This window comes from Neovison vison, chromosome 9 (genome assembly GCF_020171115.1).
Source record: "Neovison vison isolate M4711 chromosome 9, ASM_NN_V1, whole genome shotgun sequence".
Lineage (NCBI taxonomy): Eukaryota > Metazoa > Chordata > Mammalia > Carnivora > Mustelidae > Neogale > Neogale vison.
The window spans coordinates 76,836,047-76,854,925 of NC_058099.1; the positions used below are offsets into that span (position 1 = coordinate 76,836,047).

At 42.7% G+C, this 18,879-nt stretch overlaps 1 protein-coding gene across 1 annotated transcript in view; it reads left to right on the forward strand.

Moving 5' to 3' along the window:
- The window catches only part of SLC28A3 (solute carrier family 28 member 3), a 58,479-nt gene that overhangs the window by 33,896 nt on the left and 5,704 nt on the right, over positions 1–18,879 (forward strand). The window contains exons 3-14 of the mRNA XM_044264339.1: positions 692–774; positions 3,396–3,487; positions 4,291–4,480; positions 5,564–5,708; positions 6,953–7,066; positions 7,649–7,726; positions 10,016–10,096; positions 11,561–11,641; positions 13,924–14,049; positions 15,683–15,813; positions 16,961–17,129; positions 17,537–17,734. Coding sequence (XP_044120274.1) covers positions 692–774; positions 3,396–3,487; positions 4,291–4,480; positions 5,564–5,708; positions 6,953–7,066; positions 7,649–7,726; positions 10,016–10,096; positions 11,561–11,641; positions 13,924–14,049; positions 15,683–15,813; positions 16,961–17,129; positions 17,537–17,734 — 1,488 coding nt within the window. The remainder of the gene's footprint in view (positions 1–691; positions 775–3,395; positions 3,488–4,290; positions 4,481–5,563; positions 5,709–6,952; positions 7,067–7,648; positions 7,727–10,015; positions 10,097–11,560; positions 11,642–13,923; positions 14,050–15,682; positions 15,814–16,960; positions 17,130–17,536; positions 17,735–18,879) is intronic.

Consider the following 18,879-nt stretch of genomic DNA (forward strand, 5'->3'; position numbering starts at 1 on the left):
ATTATTGCAAAATGAAGGGAGGCAGAAAATCCTCTATGCTATCCTGAGAACAGAATCGGTCATGGATATTTAAAAGTTTGAATGGTACATAGAAAGATAGCCCAGGTATATACTTCACTCCATTAATCAGAGCAAGGGTTTGATGAGAAAGGGAAATACTTCCAAACTTTAGCCCACTGATAGAAGGACCCTAGTTCCCAAGAGAAAGTTTATCAGCCCTTGGAGATCCTGGGCTTGTGTTCCCATCTGCAGACCAAGTGTTGGACTGCCAGGAAAAATAAACTAGCCTTTGTCTTCGTCCTATGGAAACCAGGATTGGCAGAGTATAAAAGGAGATTTATGCAGCCTCTGAAATTGAGTTCATTTAACTCCTGCTTGAAAACAGAGCAGCGGTTGAATGACTGCAGTAGAGACAGGAAGAAAAAGTAGAGATATGAACCTATCCCCTAAAGAAAAGAAGGAAATACCAACAGCTCCTCTGGAAGAAAAAGGAGAGAGAAGTGTGATCCTGGATTTTTTGTGATAAAGGGGGAAATGTCTGCACAAGAAGATAATAGGAGCTATTTTCTTGCATAATAATTTTAAAAGAGCTTTTGTCAGTCCTTTGCCGAAATTTTGAGCAAAAAAGATGAGGGTCCATTATGCCCCGGCATCTCACTATTCCATCTCTGCTGCAATGTTTGATTTCCAGGACGAAGAGCAAGTCACCATTGAGCAGGATTCTTTAAGAAACAAAGAAGATGAGGCGGATGACCCAGAGACACATCAAAAAGGGTACAGGTTTAAATTAGAGGAGTAACCTTACTGACCTCCTATTTGGTTTTGTCACTTTGTTTTATCCTCATCTAATTTCAATCATTTATTATTATTCATTATCTATTACCACCACTACGACCCACCCAACAGCATTTTCAGAAAAATTAACGCTCTATGATAATCACTGTGGTAAATTCAAACTGCTGATGTCCTCTGGGAACCCAATATCCAGGACAGTCTTCTAATTAAAGCCATAAATTACCAACTAATTGCTCCAGTCCATGCAAAAGTAGTTAATTCATCTTCTCAATGTCAATCAATAAGCAATTGATTTCTCAAAACCCGATCCACATTAAGTCCCCACAAACTTGCTCTTACACTATAGTATCTTAAAGGTATTCCAAGTCCTTACTCCATGAAGTAAGAGAGGCAAATTATTTTCTTTATTTTTTGGACCAGGAAAATGAAGCTCAGAGAAGTGACTTACTCAAGGTTAGTCAACTAGAGAGGAACAAATCTAACTTAACAATTTCAGCTTCTGATTCCTAGTCCAAGATTGTCTGGTTCGTCATAACTTTCAAGTATGAAATATATTTCATATATTTCAAGTATTGTCAAATTTCTGACTGTCCATTTAAATTTTATTTAAAATTTATAAAAACTTTATTTAAATTTCTATGTCTCTGAGGAACTTTGTTTTTATGCATCAGAAGGTCTCTCTGGATTTGGTGAGAATTAAGATTAAAAGCTCTTGTCACCATCCACATATTTACTACCTCAGAAACCTGAGCTTAGATCCATCTTTCATTTTACTCTATGGATCTCTGACCCCCAGGGGCTGAGAAAGTCTTGGGTGGGTAGAGATAACTCAGGTTTCCTCTAATGATAAAGGGATAGAAGTAATCTCCAGGAGGACAGAAATGATCTAGTCAAGATTACCAAATGGCTGAAGCCTCTATTTTGAGCTACTTTACACAGTATAAGGCTGCTGTCTTGGACCACACACACTCCATGCAATTAAAGAATCTGATTAACCCAACCTGAAGTACATGCATGCGCCCCCAATTCAATGTTGCCTTCCACCTCTGTCACTTTGAAACACTACCAGAAATCGAAGATGATCGTACATCAGCCTTTCCCAAGTTCAGCCACGAAAACTCGGTCTTTACTGAACTTTTATTTCCTCCAAATCTTCTGGATCAGTGTTTCTAATTCACTCATATATATAACACCAAAGTTCTCGTGATATAAAACTCATCATTACTATGTCTGATATGCTCTCATACATCTTATTTTTTCTTATTAAAGATGGATGTCCCGCACTGTGCTCTTCTTAATCCATGGATGGGTCCCAACCCACACTGGTGCAATACTGTTCCAGATAAGCAACACACACTAACATCTCATTTATCCAGTAATTCAACAAATGCCCATCAATAGCCTCATTCCCAAGGGTCCTAATGATGCTACTAGGCTCATGTATATTCTCCAAGAAATTTGCTTGTCAAGGTTTTATCACAAAATATGACCAAAGAAGACAGTAGGAGTAAAGCACAGAAGGATGCCTCTGTCCGAGGAGATGCGAGAAGGTGTTGTAGGAGTGAGGGGCTTTTGCTGTACACTGAAAGGTGCAGGGGGTGCCAAGACTTGGACACGCAGGCATAGCTGCTGCAAGACGGAGAAGTGGAGGGGAGGTCCCAGCTCAGGCCTGAGTTCTTTGAGATCCTGAAGATGAGGAATCTCCTCTAGGGACTAGAGGTGGCCTAGAAGTGGCAATGATTAAATGTATGAATAAATTCCTTCCTCCAGTAGGAAAAGAAGAGGTCTCTATTAGAAGGCACACTGAGGAAAGAGACGAGTGCAGGGAAGCCTGATTTCAGGGCAGGAATGGAGGGAACCAGGAGCACCCCAGGAGAAGTAGAAGACAGTACCATGTGTATGGTCTTGGGCCTCTCCAAACTCACTGGCTGATGGATACTGTCCTCCCCAGCAGAAGTAGTCAATGCACATATTGCTCACTCACTACCTACCAGCCCCTAACAAAGCTCTGGACAGAAACAAAGGCATGCCAACAATGCCAGAACTTTCTGGAAAGCTATCTTACAACCTGCTAGTTGGTAGCTCTGAAATCCACAAGATTCTTCTTTATATTTCAAGCACCCAGTGAATTCTGTAGTCTCCCACTAAAAAATGTGGTAAGCCAGGACAGGGAACAACTAACTTACTCAAACTGTATGAGACCAGAAGGGGTGAGAGTTTCTAAAATGAACATTTCATAACCGTGGCTTAAAAGCTATCAAAGGCCCTCATAGTCCAGTGAGAAACACTCTCATCTTGTGATTTATTTTTGGCTTTTGGTTAGTTACCGTCTCCCCTGCTCTGTTTCCAGAAGCATGTTTTCTGCATTTCTATAAGCCCTCAGGGCTTGGCACATCCACACAGCAAACGCTGATCCAAGCCATGGCTGATTATAGTCTTAAATGAGATGAGTATCCCATTTCTATTTTGCAGGACATACACTTCACCAATTTGTTCATTTGCTCGCTTGATTTACAAAGGCTCATCTAGCTCAGTATGTCGGTTTATTTCATGCTTTTGATATTTACTCTGCCTGCCTTTTTGTTTTTGTGTTGTTACAGATATCTGGAAAGGAAATATGATACAGTTTGTGATTTTTATAAGAAACACAAAACCACCCTTTGGTACATCATCTGGGGCATCTTAATTCTAGGTAAATAATGAAAGTAAGATGGATGCAAGTGTCTTTTCATGAGAATTCCACAATTACTAGTTTTCTGTAGAAATAAAATACATCTTTCTAATCTTTCTGTTTCCCTGGACTTCAGTGAATCCAGAGAAGAAGAAATGTTAATCAAGACACCCTGAGTGATGGGTCTCACCTGTGGTTGCCTATGCAGATTGTTTCCCTTTTTGGTGTATGCAGCTAGCAGCTAATTATTCAGGTCCCCTACTCTTAAGGCCTTCATTGTTGTGACGGATTTAAGGGTTGGTTAATGCAAATCCAGGTAACTAGAAGACATGGTGATACTCACCAGGTGGGAGTCTAATTGCAGAGGGCAATCTAAGTGAAATTCATACTTCATGCAAATACAATGTGAGCAGGAGCCTAGGGTCATGTAGGCTGTTCCTCTTGCCTATCTTTCCAGATGAGCAGGTCCCCTATTTTGACTCCCTCCAAAGCAAAGGTTTCCACAGCCCATTTTGAAGAACACTCCTGTCTATAAAATGAGAACCCATGCACCCAAGTCCATTGGCATTAATTTAAGATCACTGCACCTCCAAGGTCAGTAGCTTGGTTGGTGGTCAGATAGCTGAAATAAGGAACAGCAGCGTTAAAACCTTCCACTATACTGGGCCACCTAGTATTCTAGGCTTTTCAGGCCATGCAGCGAAGACCAAACAACTCTGCATTCAGTGTCTTCTTGGTTGAACCTCCCCTTGGCGTCAGTGCTAGAGGCTGGTCAACAGCTTGGTGTGGGTGATGTACCCTGTCTGCACTCACTTTCTCAACAGGTTACCTGGCAATGGTGATTGCAGCTTGTGTGCTGAACTTTCAGAGAGCCCTTCCCCTTTTCGTGATCACCGTGGCCGCCATCTTCTTTGTGGTCTGGGATTATTTTATGGCCAAATACGAGCATCGAATCGATGAGTGCCTGTCTCCTGGCAAAAGGCTCCTACAAAACCAGTGGTTCTGGATGAAGTGGTAAATGTACCCAGTCCTCTTGTTGCATTTGAGAGGGAAGTTAGTCTTTTCCAACAGTGTTATAAAAATGCATTCTGAAATTGCTCCCTCGTTTATGGGCTATTGAAACTAGAAATAACATAACCAAATTATAATGCCTTCATTTTACAAACGGGAAATCAACATCTAAATAGGGCAATGACTCACTCAAGATATGTTCAAATGTCCCTACAAAATGCTTTAATTTCAAGTGCCACCAAATGATAAATTGTTGTGCAAGCAATGGGACAGTTCTGACTTGGGGAGGCAGCTTTCTGCTCGGGGCCTCTTTGAGAGGAAGACGCTGTGAATTATTAAAGCTGACTCTTTCCTATAGGACCCCATGTCCTATGAGTGAGTGCTCAGGGCTTTTCCCTCTACCTATTTCTGTGGAACCTCCTCTTCCTCCAGGTGGCTCTAATGGATTGGACACAGGACAGGTTCTCCCCAGAGTGGCTCACAAGGGATGTACCAGGAAAGTTCACAAATCCTTGGCCTAATAACACAGGATTGTGCAATCTCAACAAGCTTTCTGGCTCTGCCCTCTAAGCTGTGAGTCAAACTTGTCATACCCACTGGATCCTCCAAGGAGTCAGAACACATTCTGAAGTCCAACTTAGCTCTCTGAGGTTCATTTGAAGTCCCCCATCTCCAGAGAACACATCTCAAGTTCTCCCCTAAAGGGAAGAAAGGTAAAATCTCTCTCATCTCCCAAAATGAAAGTGAGAACTCACAGCAGATCTCTCAAAGATATCACCAGACTTCCCTCTCTAAGTGTCCTTTCTCATCTCTCACCCCTTTGTATGTCCTTGAACTAGTGAAGAGCCCAAGAGTTGTAGAATGTGCTTAAGACAGTGCTTAATTTTTTTTTAATTTTTTTATCTTTTGGCTATTTGCCTTTATAGCCACAACAAAAGAGGGATTGCACAATATCTAGAAGCATAACTCCCTGGTGCCAGGGTATGCTGCTCTTAATACATTTTTTTATTTGTTAGTTGAAGTCTGCTCCAGATTTTCAGGTTAACATAACAAATGATGTCAATGCCTCCTTTCTGATTCTTTTAGGGTGATTTGGACCTTACTGATCCTGGGAGTTATTTTCTGGCTGATCTTTGACACCGCCAAATTGGGCCAACAGCAGCTGGTGTCCTTTGGTGGGCTCATAATGTATATTATCCTGATATTTTTATTTTCCAAGTATCCAACCAAAGTAAGTGTGAAATCTATCTTTTTCAGCTTGTTCCCTCTTTTCTCCCCCCTCATGTCTAAATTGCTCAAAATAATGAGTGTGAGAGAATTTCACTGTTATTCAGTGTTTGTCTTACCTTGCTATTGCTACATTAAGTGGCTAGAGTTCCTTTCTTCCCAAGCTTTCTTAGAGCTAGTACTCTCTCATTTTTCATTCTCAGTAATTTTCCAGTTACACCACCAGTGAGGTGTTCTCTCCTGCCAAGTCCAATTTCTACTCATGTACCCCACCTCCTTCCATCAAACACCCAAAGAAAATTTATCTATTTTGATCCCGGTTTCCCCAGGCCAGTAAATAATCTAATATTCTACCACTGGATTCTGCCATTTATCAAATTTCTATTTGCAAGTTAGGTTATTTTACTGTAAAAATCTGTTCTTAACCAGTTTTGTTCCCACTGAATTCAATTCTCATTCTCATTTTATCAGCCTGTAACCAATTAAATGGGCAAGAATTCAGAGATATCGAAGCTTTCACTCACAATTCAGAATGGCAAACTCCAGAAGATTTTATTGGCTTTCTGAAAGGTTGACCCAAGAAAAACAAGTCACCTAGTAGGATTCAAAGTGCCTGCCCACCTCGGGTCAGCATTTCCACTGGTATCTATGCCTCCGATACCACAGTTCTTTGCAGCCCACTCATCTCAGCACCGAAAATGAAAGCAGATGATTGTCCATTCCTGCTGCACTCCCTGGCTCTGCACTAGAGTTAATTTGTTCCTTTTACAGTGAAATGGGAGCCCTCACCAGGGTGGAATTTCACTTAATTCACTTGCAAATTGTCAGATTAACAAACCTTGGGCACACAGAGAGAAGCCATGTTCTGCCTTTCCATTTTCCAGACAGGGGAAGTAATTATATGTCTCTGACATTACAGCACGGCGAAGAGGACCCAATCCCTCCTCCATTAATGGCCCCTCTAAGACTATTCTTTATGTCTAAGTTATTTTATCATGATATAATGGGTACATACTCTCCAGGGACCGAAGCCTTCAAACTCAGGGTTTGAAAGGGGGAATGCAACCCTGAGATCTAGGGGCATGATTCTGTCAAGAGATTCTCTGCTCACAACTGCTTTGGGCTCCCAAACTGTGGATCACTGGCCACATGTGAGAAGTTTCCAAGGAAATCGTGACCCTCTGGGCATGTATACTGAGGTTAGCATTCATTTTCTAGTAAGATCTATCTCTCCATCTTTCTGCCTAGGTTTACTGGAGGCCTGTCTTTTGGGGAATTGGGTTACAGTTTCTTCTCGGGCTCTTAATCCTAAGGACTGACCCTGGATTTATGGCTTTTGATTGGTTGGGCCAACAAGTTCAGGTAAGTTGGGTTCAGATGAACATCTTGCTTATAAGTGCTTTTGACATTTGGCTATAATCCTCAAGACATGTCAGAAATGGGTTTCTTCATCTGCATGAGTTGACCCACATTTTTGTTTGTGTAGAATACATTAATCTGTCTAGTTTATTAATATTACATTTGCCCCTCCCCCATATCATCCATTGCACCACTCCCCTATCCCAAATGTTCCTTTCACCCTGCCCCAGAGGTGTCATACTTCTAAGATGGACACAAACAGAAAAACAGCCTTTCTTCATACCAAGTACTAACTAGTGCCATCTGCGTGCCATGTATGGTTTGCTGGAACAAACTGACACACCTGGCTCCTTCTTGAGCCTCCTAGAGTCAGACTGAATGTCACTAATGACAGGAAATCTGTATGTGGGTATAGTTCAAAAGTATTCTTCCATGCCATCCATTGGAGCAAGGAAAACTACAAAAATCTACCTTCCATGTCTAACCAGCAAGTTTGCTGGGCTCCCCATCTGCAGAGCCTGGGAGGTCCTGTAGACACAATTCCGTGGTTGTGATGATCGTCTGCTTTTCCTTTCTTTAACTCAGACCTTCTTGGAATACAGTAACGCTGGTGCTGAATTTGTCTTCGGCGAGACATACACAGAGCACTTCTTTGCATTTAAGGTAAAACCAAATCCCTTTTTGAAGTAGTTACTTCTTTTTCAGTACCTTCTGGGTCTTTGTCCCAGATATTCTGATTAGACTATCTACTAGATATTAATATCTAATACCTAATTAATTAATACTAATTAGATATTAATACTAATTGATATTAATACTACTATCTATTAGATATTCTGGTAGAAACTGACCAGAAACCAGATATACACCTGCCAGGCATGTCCTGGGTGGATATCACATCACTGCCTTTTCTCATTTATCAGATTTTTTCTGAAGTCAGTAGATTGCAAACATTTTTCTTGGTTACCATAGCATGGAGGGAAACAGCTATAAATCAGACATATACAAATAATTTTGAGGCGGCTCCTGGCTTTTCCTGAGATACTTCTGAAAAATCGTATGGGACAATAGTATCTAAAGGCATCTGGGGAAGGAACATCCGGTAGCAGGCAGTGATGAGGCATATGGCCACTGATGGCTTCCAGGCCTGGGATCAGTGACAGCTCTCTGCTCAGGAACCTTCTCCATCTCCCAAAAGGAGACAGCTGCTCACCCCATTAACCTCTCTTCCTCCAGAGCCATCTTCATCCTAAACCCTTCCTGTCTTTCCTTCAGCATAGCAGGCCTGGAGGCTGGGCCTTCTCCCAACCTAAGGAGGCACATTATGCTCCAGGGGAAAGGGAAGCTGGCCTCCGTGCACTCCCACAACCCCCAGGAAGCTCACTTTCCCCTGTAAAGACCCTACAAATACTCGTTGATGAGACAGAAAGATGAATTCAGCTTTTCCATCAGCATTCTTTTTTTGTGGTATTGTTATTCCTACGCTTCTAACTTATTTTCTCACTTAGGGACTCTGAGTTTACCTCCAATCTACCCAGGCTTCAGTTGGGTCAACATTTATGCTGAATCTTTTTTTTTTTTTTTTAATTGCTGAGCCCAGAATTGGGAAAAACAAAGTCACAAGGGAGGTATAACTTGCTGCCCAGATTGTGCCAGTGTCTTTGGATACTTCCTACCCACCCACCACCCTCTTCCCCAGAGCAGTGGCCTCTATCCTTTCTGCCAAAGCAGAATACCCGTGGGAACATTCAAGAGATAAGCCCCTTTAATTCCCTGAAGCTTTCAGGCAGGCTCTGCTTGCCCATTAAAGCCAATAAAAGCACATAAGTGAGTGAGCTCTGAATAATGGCACAAATGTCTTTTAATATATATTATTAATAGATTTTTCTAAATTAGATCCTGTACAAATTGTCCTCGGTCATTCTATGCCTCTGGTGGCAGCTTGTCCCTGGTCATTTAACTGGGGAACAGAGGGAAAGGGGTACAGACGGGTAGGGGTGTGGAGGGAGCCAGCCCACAGCTCCGTGTTCTCTGCGGGGTAGAAACTGTTCACTGTGGAAACACACACTGCATCAAAGGCACACAAATAGCATCAGGGAAACAAGATCCAGAAAAAGACAATTGTGGTATCACAGAAACAAACTAAGTTTCCCAAGTTTACTTTTTTTAGTGATTAAAAAAATCTATAAGTAAAATAATAATTATCTTAAAAGCTAAATGGGGGGCGCCTGGGTGGCTCAGTGGGTTAAGCCTCTGCCTTCAGCTCAGGTCATGATCCCAGAGTCCTGGGATCAAGCCCAGCCACAGGCTCTCTGCTCATCGGGAAGCCTGCTTCTCCCTTTCCCATTCCCCCTGCTTGTGTTCCCTGTCTCGCTGTCTCTGTCTCTGTGAAATAAATAAATAAAATCTTAAAAATAAAATTAAGTACAAAATAAACAAATGGGCACTTCCTTTATGATGCAGTGTATGGAAGCACCTACCGTGCTCTATCTGATCTGTACAGCCTCTGTAAGGAAGGATCTGAGAAGCTCCTCACACTGTTTTGACCAGCATCCTCCGCTAATAAGGCTGTTTAACATCAGAATATCAAGAACATCTGCCCATGGCCTTCAGCTTCCTGATCTAGTTATTACAAATTCCCCCGAAACTGTATTACTTCTCTGAGAAACTACAGTAAGAAAAGCTCATTATTGCAGAGAAACAAAAAATGTCACATTTCCTATGAAATATACTCAAGTGTATCCAGAGGAAATTCAAAGAAGAAAATGGCAGATGGGGTGCGCTGGCTGATTAAAATGTCATTTAGTTCAAAATGACATCAATGATGATGATTTTGGAGGATGTTTCGGTGGGGGTAAGGAGGCAGAAAAGTGACCTGATCTGAACCCTACTGATCCAACTGAGGCCAACATCAAGTGATGATTGCTTTCATGCCCTCACCTTGCCCCCCAGGTCCTGCCAATTGTAATTTTCTTCAGCACCGTGATGTCCATGCTCTACTACCTTGGCCTGATGCAGTGGATCATTAGAAAGGTACTGGGACTTGCAGAGGTTGGGTGACAAGTGTACAGCAGTGATTTTAGGGACAAAGTCTTAAATGCCTTTTATCCAGGTTTTCTCGAACAGCCTTACTGTTTGTACCAAGATTTACCACCACCTCCTCTTCCATCCCAAGTTATTAGACCCGAATCAAAAAAATCCTACATGGGGCCCTAAGGCGATTTCACCTTAGGAACTTCTAACAGGGCTTTAACTCGCTGTCAGTGGTTACTGGCTATCTTCCTAAAACTTTAGTAATTATATCTTGAACCAAAGAATTGACTCCAGCAGAGCACATGCCCGTGGGAAGAACAGCATCCTTCCTTCAACCTGGCTGTGTTCCCTGAGCCTTACACAGAGTCCCTCCTTCTCCTCGGGACATTGCAAAAGTGGAGGCTCTTGGTCTAGGAGTTGCCAGAGGATCCAAGTAAGAAGAGGAAGCTGCTTTGTGTTTCTGAGGGAGTTTGATAAGCACACACAAATTAAAAAAATAAATAAATAAAAAGCCTGAAAAGTTCACCTCATTCCTGTCACCCCAGCAACTATCAGTCCTAGTACATTCGTGTTAAATCAGAACATGAGGAAATGTGTGAGTTAGTTTGATTGCACACATGAGCCAGGCAGTGCATACAGAGTTTGGACACAGCCATAGCCCTCCTTTGATCCTTGTAAATACATAAAATAGAGGGAAGGAGGGATGGAGCAAGACAGGGAGAGCGAGAGAAAGAGAGAAACCAGAACACCATCAAAATTCAAAATTTCAGCAAGAATGTGCCAGGGCCCATAATTTTCTGATTGTTGACTTCAACATTCAGCATTCATTTCTGTGCTCAGATCTAAGCATAAAAGAAGGAGAGAATGCAACAGAAGGTCCCCATCCTGAAGCGGACACCACAGTCTCTAGTTGGAAGGGCCAGTACAGAAAGGGGACCATCAACCATGTTCATTTGAGAGTTCAGTAGAAAAAGCCAAACCTCAACTACATCCCACTGCTTCTTAGCTGGGTGATCTTAGACAAAATAACTAAGCTGTTCTGTGCCTTGGATTCCTATTCTATAAGATGGCCATGATTACGGGACCTCCTTCAAAGGGCTATTATGATAATTAAATGTGTTCCCTGGATCAAGAACATAAAACAGTGCTTGGAATGCAGTGAATCTTATCATGACTATTAGCGATTACTATGATTTATTACTCTTATACAACGTTTCAGTAGACAATTGTTTGCCTACGGAATGTATGAATTCAAAATATATACAATGATTCTGCCTTACCATTCACATAGGAGGACTGGATGCATCCGCTCTGTAGACTAGATAACCTACACTCACTCTTGGCACCATCACAGGCCTGCCAACAAGGGTGGAAGGCGTTTTCCCCCCCAAGACTTTCATCCCTATTTTGAAGTATTATGTATACAAAGAGCTCTTCCCTGACTTTGTCCCTTTACCTCTTTAGGTTGGATGGGTAATGCTAGTTACTATGGGATCATCTCCTATTGAATCTGTAGTTGCTGCTGGCAATATATTCGTCGGACAGGTAAGTTGTAATCTCAAAAAAACAAAAACAAAACACCTGTTGAAATGTATACTTTTCCTAGAAAGCAGAATAAGTAACATAACGATATTATTGTTTTTTAGTGTCAGGGGCAGGGTGTCAAAATAGGAAACCACCAGCACTGACAATGTCCAGATTCCAGAGAGAGAGAGAGTGTATGAGAGAGCTCCCTTCCGAGTGTCCCAGCGCACTAGTGTCAAATTTGGGTTCTTGAAAGTTTATGGAGAGGAGAAAAGGTGGAATCCTTTTATCAAAGCACTGGGCTTCTCCTGTGTAGATTCTCAACCAGTCTTTTGTGAGCTGATTGAATTGCTGACATCTCCAACCCACCGTCCAGAGGCTAGAGAGTCACCCACTCAAATGGAGTTCACCACTTACCCAGAAGCTGCAGAATGTAAAGGCAGCCTCCTTTTCTGTGGTATAATGCTTGTGGAAATGAAAGAGGCCAAAAAAGGCTTTCCACCAATGACCCTGCAGCTGTATAAATACTGGAGATTATTCTCAACTTGTCTGAATGGGCCAACGGTCTGTCTTAGCTGGGCCTAAAGAAAGATGCTGATGAGCAAAAGCATTTTCATCTTCCTGATCCATCACACGGATAAGTGCTTTGCCTGAAGCCTACTTAAGCAAGGAAATATGAAGCCAAGGGGTGTCCTTCAAAACAGCAGCCTTCCTAAGGGGTGGATAAGGAAGAGATCGTAATCATCCTCACCACTCAGAATAGGTAGCTTCAGGCAAAATGGAATCACACCCAGGAAACGTGTGAATGCTTGCCAGTACCACTACTCAAGGAAATTGGATTTGAAGCAAAATTCAAGTCACCCAGAGAAATGCATAGTTCCAACTCCAACTCCAAATCTGAGGCTTACAGCTGCTCCAGGCAGGCTGAGCCTTATTGGTAAGCCCAACTTGCAAGCCTGGAGGATAGTCTTTAGGGCGGGGCCCATACTTCCTTCCCTAGGAGTTGAAATCATTATAATTATAGCCATAAAATCTCTCAGGACTAATTAGAACACCTTCTTGACTTGATTACTCCTACCTGCGGGGTAAGAGGGCTTATGTACGGAGTTTCTATTTAGTCCATGAAGTGAAGCTCAACACATTCAATCTTATAGAACAATTACAAATAATGAGGCGAAAATTGTAAAATTGCACACATGCTTCTGTGATGCTCAATTTGATACTTAATATGCTAAAAGTACAGCTATTATTTATGGAGAGCTCCACGTCGCAGGCCGCCTGTCCTCCTTAATGGGACTCAAGCCCTTACAACTGCACTCTAATTCCTTTCCACCCAAGGGGAAGAGTGGGGTGTCTGATTGCCAATTAGGAAAGTGCCTGCAGGCACCTGTCCTTGTTATTGCTGGTATTTTTTTATACTTGCGTCTCTATGTCCATGTGGTGTAAGCAAAGAGGTATATGGTCTGTCAAGAAGAACCTGGAAGATGGGAAATCTCCAGTTCAGAAGGCCAGGGCAGTTACTCAGGCAATAGTATTCCAATCTTAGAAAAGAGTATCTGGCCACAAGACAATAATCCTAGACTGGTGGGGACCTTATATGAACTGGCCTTACAGACTCTGCAGACTTGACACATGACTCTATCTGCACACTGACGTGGAGTTCAGTGACCCAGACATTGATGGTGTGGGTTCTCAAATGAACATGCATCAGAACCACCTGGAAGGCTTGTTCAAACACGATTGCTGGTCCCATTCCCAGAGTTTCTGAATCTGTAAGTCTGAGAATTTGCACGTCTACCAAGTTCCCAGGTGATGCTGATAGAGCTGTCTGTGGTTCACACTTAGAAATACTACTTTAAGTCCAACTCTTGGTTTTAACTCAGGTGGTGATCTCAGGGTGGTGGGATTGAGCCCTGCATCAGGCTCTGCACTTGTCATGAGTCTGTTTAAGATTCTCTCTCCCTCTCCCTCTGCCCCTCTTGCTTGTGTCCTCTCTCTTTCTCTCTCTCTCTCTCTCCCTCTCTCTGGAATAAAGAAGTAAATCTTTAAAAAGAAAGAAAGACATACTGCTGTAGAAAATGGAATCTTGGGGCACCTGGGTGGCTCAGTCAGTTGGGTGTCCAACTCTTGGTCTCAGCTCAGATCTTTATCTCAGGGTTCGAGTTTGAGCCCCACATCGGGCTCCACTTTAACAAAAAAAAAAAAAAAAGAAAGAAAGAAAGAATAAAAGAATCTTGAGTAGATTGGCAAATCCTCCTAAGGTTTAAAAAGGAACGTTCAATCTGGTCTTCCTTTGCTTCCAGACAGAGTCTCCACTGCTGGTCCGACCATACTTACCACACGTCACCAAGTCTGAACTCCACGCAATCATGACCGCTGGCTTCTCTACCATTGCCGGAAGTGTCTTAGGTGCATACATTTCCTTTGGGGTAAGGATATTTGAAGATAAATTTATGGAAAATTCTACCTCTTGTTTACCGCTTTATCTCTGTCTTTTCTTTACCACTACTGCCAGAAAAGGAGGCAAAACGTGTCCTTCACCCTTCCTTTGGCATTTGAGTGGAGTAACCCTGAGGGGCTTTGTGACTTCACTTTCACATCCCTGCCACCCAAATGTGAATTAGATCCAACTGTGGCAGAATGAAATCGTATTATGAGGTTACTGAGGTTGAACACTTAAATATGTAAAACAACAACAACAAAAACCACTATGACTGTCACTAGTAAAAGCAGTCAAGACCAGGGTTCAGCAAAGTATGGCTCACGGGTCAAACTAAATTGCTTCCCCTTTTGGTAACTAAAGTTTCACTGAAAACCAGCTCCTTCTATTCATTTCTGTATGGCAGCCTTCATGCTACAGGGTTGGGTAGTTGTGGCCTGAAAAAGTCCAAAATGTTTACTCTCTGCCCCTTCACAGAAAAAGTTTTTTGACCTGTGCTTTGGAGCAGTGGTTCCCAAAACTTACTGCACATTAGAATCATCTGGGAACTTTTAAAAACCCTAATGCCCAGACCCATACTGCAGAGTAATTAAGCCAGAATCTCTTGGGGTGACACCTAAGCAGCACTGTTTCTTTAAAAACTCTTCCTGTATATTCTAACATACAACCCAGTTGGAGAGCTGGTCGGCTGTGGCCCAGCACAGCAGACCATCATTAACTGATGCTCGTGCTCTAAGCACAGAGCTTCTAAGCTCCACGTAGAGGCAACCCCCAGTGGAGAAATGGAAGAACACACAGCTGTGGGCCCAGGTGACTAGCAGTTCTTACAAGATAGGTGAGTTTCATCCCTCCGCCTCATCCGGGCCTCTGAGAGCCAACCACGAGGAAGAGAGAAGAGTAAAAAGGTGACAGAGATCTCAGGAAGAGCAGCTTGTCTGGATCCACAGATGGCCCACTCCACCACCACTGTAGGAATTCTGCCGGCAGAAATGTGCTGGCTGCAAGGGAGTGGGGGAGGAAATCCAGATACTGCCATTCTGCAAATACAGGGAAGGGAATCCCGAAACAAAATAAGGATGTGGGGAGGAAAGGGAAGAGAGTTTAAGCAGGTCCACAGTGAGGGAAACAGAAATCCCTTACAGATTACAGGAACTCTGGATAAATGAATATTATATAAAGGCACCACAGATTTCAGGAGAGCGAAAGGAAGACAGGGAGGGGTGTGACTGTGCCTGCATCCCCAGATACTCCCCCTGTCTACACTGATGATGTGATGAAATATGGGCTTTAGGGACTATTTAAACATTCAGAAGGTCTGCAGAGAGGTAGAGGAATCTTGAAGTTCTTACACAGGATTAATTCTCTTCTGAAATGATTAGATTTTGGTTTTCAGCTTCTCCCCAAAAGATGTGGTCAATTGACACCAATTCCTCCCTCCTCCCTCTGACTCTCAAGGTGATGCCGACTTGGCTCACTGAGTGCTTCCAAGCCTCCAAAGAAACATTTTCCTGGCATAGGGTTCAATTCTACCCTTCTCTTCCCCTGTAGGGCTTTGGGATGTTCATCCTGAACTCGACAGAAAAGCTAAACCTCAGTTGACCTTCTTTCTCCTGAAATCACAGGTTTCCCCCTCCCACCTGTTAACTGCCTCAGTCATGTCTGCACCTGCTTCATTGGCTGTGGCTAAACTCTTTTGGCCTGAGACAGAAACACCTAAAATAACCCTCAAGAACGCCATGAAAATGGAAAGTGGGTAAGTGGGACATCGAATTCATACCAGCTGGGGAGTCGGCTGAGGCGGGGTGGGGGGTCCAGATTCAAAGCACAGCAAAACGTTGATCATTGGAGAGCAGAGTGAATCATGGTATTAAGGTGAATTTAATTTCTCAGTGACTTTTAGACTTCACTAGACTTCCAAAAAAAATCCCTTTTTAATACTTGAAAATCTTCCTAAATACTTGAATGTCAGTGCATTTCCTGAGCAGTTCAATGGGTTTAGGACAGTCAAAATAATCTAGTTCAGTAACAGAATCCATCAACGGGCATGTTGCTGAGCTTTATCCCTTGTTTGTATGTAGCTGCAGTCAGTGAAGAGCAAGTTGTGGAAGAATACACATATGGGATATGTGTGCTTCCACTTACAAAGTTAAGCAAATGTGCAAACCTACACAACATATTAGTTAGGCACACCCTCATGTAGGAAAAATGAAAAGAAAGGGAATGATAAGCAACTTCTAAGGAGACAGATACCTCTGAGATTGAAGAGAAGAGAATAAGATTAGGGAAGGGGAAGTGCTCAAAGGTGATGGTGACATTCCACTTCTTCAATGAGGTGACAGATATTCAGGACTTCTTTGAATTATTAGTGCTTATACCATGAATATTTTATAAATATTTTCTGGTGGCTACCTTAATATAATTTTTAAAACCTATAATATTTTTTAAAATATTTTATTTATTTATTTGACAGATAGAGATCACAAGCAGGCAGAGAGGCAGGCAGAGAGAGAGAAGGGGAAGCAGACTCCCTGCTGAGCAGAGAGCCCCATGCGGGTCTCGATCCCACGACCCTGAGATCACGACCTGAGCCAAAGGCAGAGGCTTAACCCACTGAGCCAACCAGCTGCCCCAAAACCTATAATATTTGTATCATTCCCCAAATTTTTCATTACAAATCCCCCCTAATTAACAGAGTAGTAGAATGGTTAGACACCCATTTGCCATCACCTACACTCAGCAATTATAAATGGCATCATGATTTGATGGTATTTTGACCAAGGCAGGAGGCTGACAATTTGTTTCTAACCAAATGAACCCTGATTATGATGATTCTACACACCTGAGATGTCCATTCACTGACAACACCTTGATAATTCTGAAATTGCTGTTTTTTGATAAAGCGATTCAAGGAACCTCCTAGAAGCTGCAACACAGGGAGCATCCTCATCCATCTCCCTGGTGGCAAACATCGCTGTGAACCTGATTGCCTTCCTGTCCCTGTTGTCTTTTGTGAATGCGGCCCTGTCCTGGTTTGGAAACATGTTTGACTACCCACAGCTGAGTTTTGAGGTATAATGCTATCATGTCTCTCCTCCATTTTGCTTCTGCCTATCTTTGTTAAAAAAAAAAAAAAAGGAGGTTTGTGAATTGCCTTCCCTAACCACCTGTAGTATACTCTCACACAATGCACACACTTCTCATCTATCTCCCGTCTTCCCACCACTGCCCTTCCCCACTCCATGTCCTATCACCCTTCAGGAGAGAATGACTGGCCTCATGCCAGGAATCCAGGTTCTCTCAAATGACTTGTTGCCAGCTTGACTCCTAATGGGTGGAGATGGGAAAGGTGATATGAAGGGAGTTCCATGCTTCAAGGAGACACGGAGGGGTTGGGAAAAATCTTGTCACAACAGTAAGGCAGAAGAACCAGAAGCAAATCACCACTCTAATAAAGTATCTATTTTTGGGTTTTGTAGATAATATGCTCCTACATCTTCATGCCCTTTTCCTTCATGATGGGAATAGACTGGCAAGACAGCTTTATGGTTGCCAAACTCATAGGCTATAAGACATTTTTCAATGAATTTGTGGCTTATGAGCACCTCTCAGAATTGATCCGTTTAAGAAAGGAGGCCGGACCCAAATTTGTAGATGGCGTGCAGCAATATATGTCGGTGAGTAAATACATTGATTTCAGAACACACTTCTTTATCACATATATACATTTGTCAAATAGTCACAGGTGCTTCTGTGTAGTAGGCTAGGCATTTGGGGATGCGTCAGAGAACAAAACAGAACAAAAATCCCTGAGCTCAGGGAACCACAGTGAATGAACATAGCACCTCCTAATTTTCCATTATGTTGAATTAATCCACATGCCTGTGTCTGTGTGAGTGTCAACACAGCTAATCCTTCCTACTCTGATCATTGACTCTTGAGAGCCATAGATCCAAACCTGGAGTCGTAGGAGCTGGGGCTGGAATCAATCAGTCAACAAATATTTGCTACATGCCTTCTATGTACAATGCGCATGTGCACGGGGGTCACAACATTGAACAAGAGATAAGGACTCTGCCCTCATGGGCTCATTGTCTAATAATCTTGGAGTTCTTATCCTTCCAGTTTTAGAAATTCTGTGGACTCGGAGAAACTGCCCAAAGGCAAGATAGTGCCTGGACATCCTAAAGAAATAGGGAGACACAACTGCTCCTCTCCAAGTGGGTGAGGAAAGAGAAGAGGTTGGCTTATGGCCTGAACTTTCTGGACAAGCACCCTATAACTAGCTAGCACTTCGGGTCAATGGGCTCCACAGAGATGCCCATGCCTGCTTGGCCTTGAATGGGATAAGGGAGCTCAGGTGAAGCCATGACTTAGGTCATATTTAACAGCCAAGTCTCCAGCTTTTCCCTTCCTGAAAAACAGAATGGTCACACACATGGAAACTCGTAGGGAAATGGGGAATATTTCGGACCACCACCACTACTCATTGAAACAAGCCAATTGTAATGAATGTTCTGGGCATGTATTTGGCTTTAAAAGGAAAGGGGAGGAAAATCACACTGCCCAACGTTCTGGGATTGCCTACCACTGAACACCACGATCATCTCTCCCAGTACCCTAAAGACCAAACATGCGAATTTACTCCTATGTATTCTACAAATACAACAGCAGACTCCAAGAGAGTTCTGATTCGTGTTTTATGGCCAGAGGCATTGGACCCATACATCTGATAACAGTGGTTCTGTAGGTCTCCTGTTTCTCAAATGTTTATTCTTCAACTGGCCATACAGTGGAGCTTGGCCGAATGTCTTCATTGTTT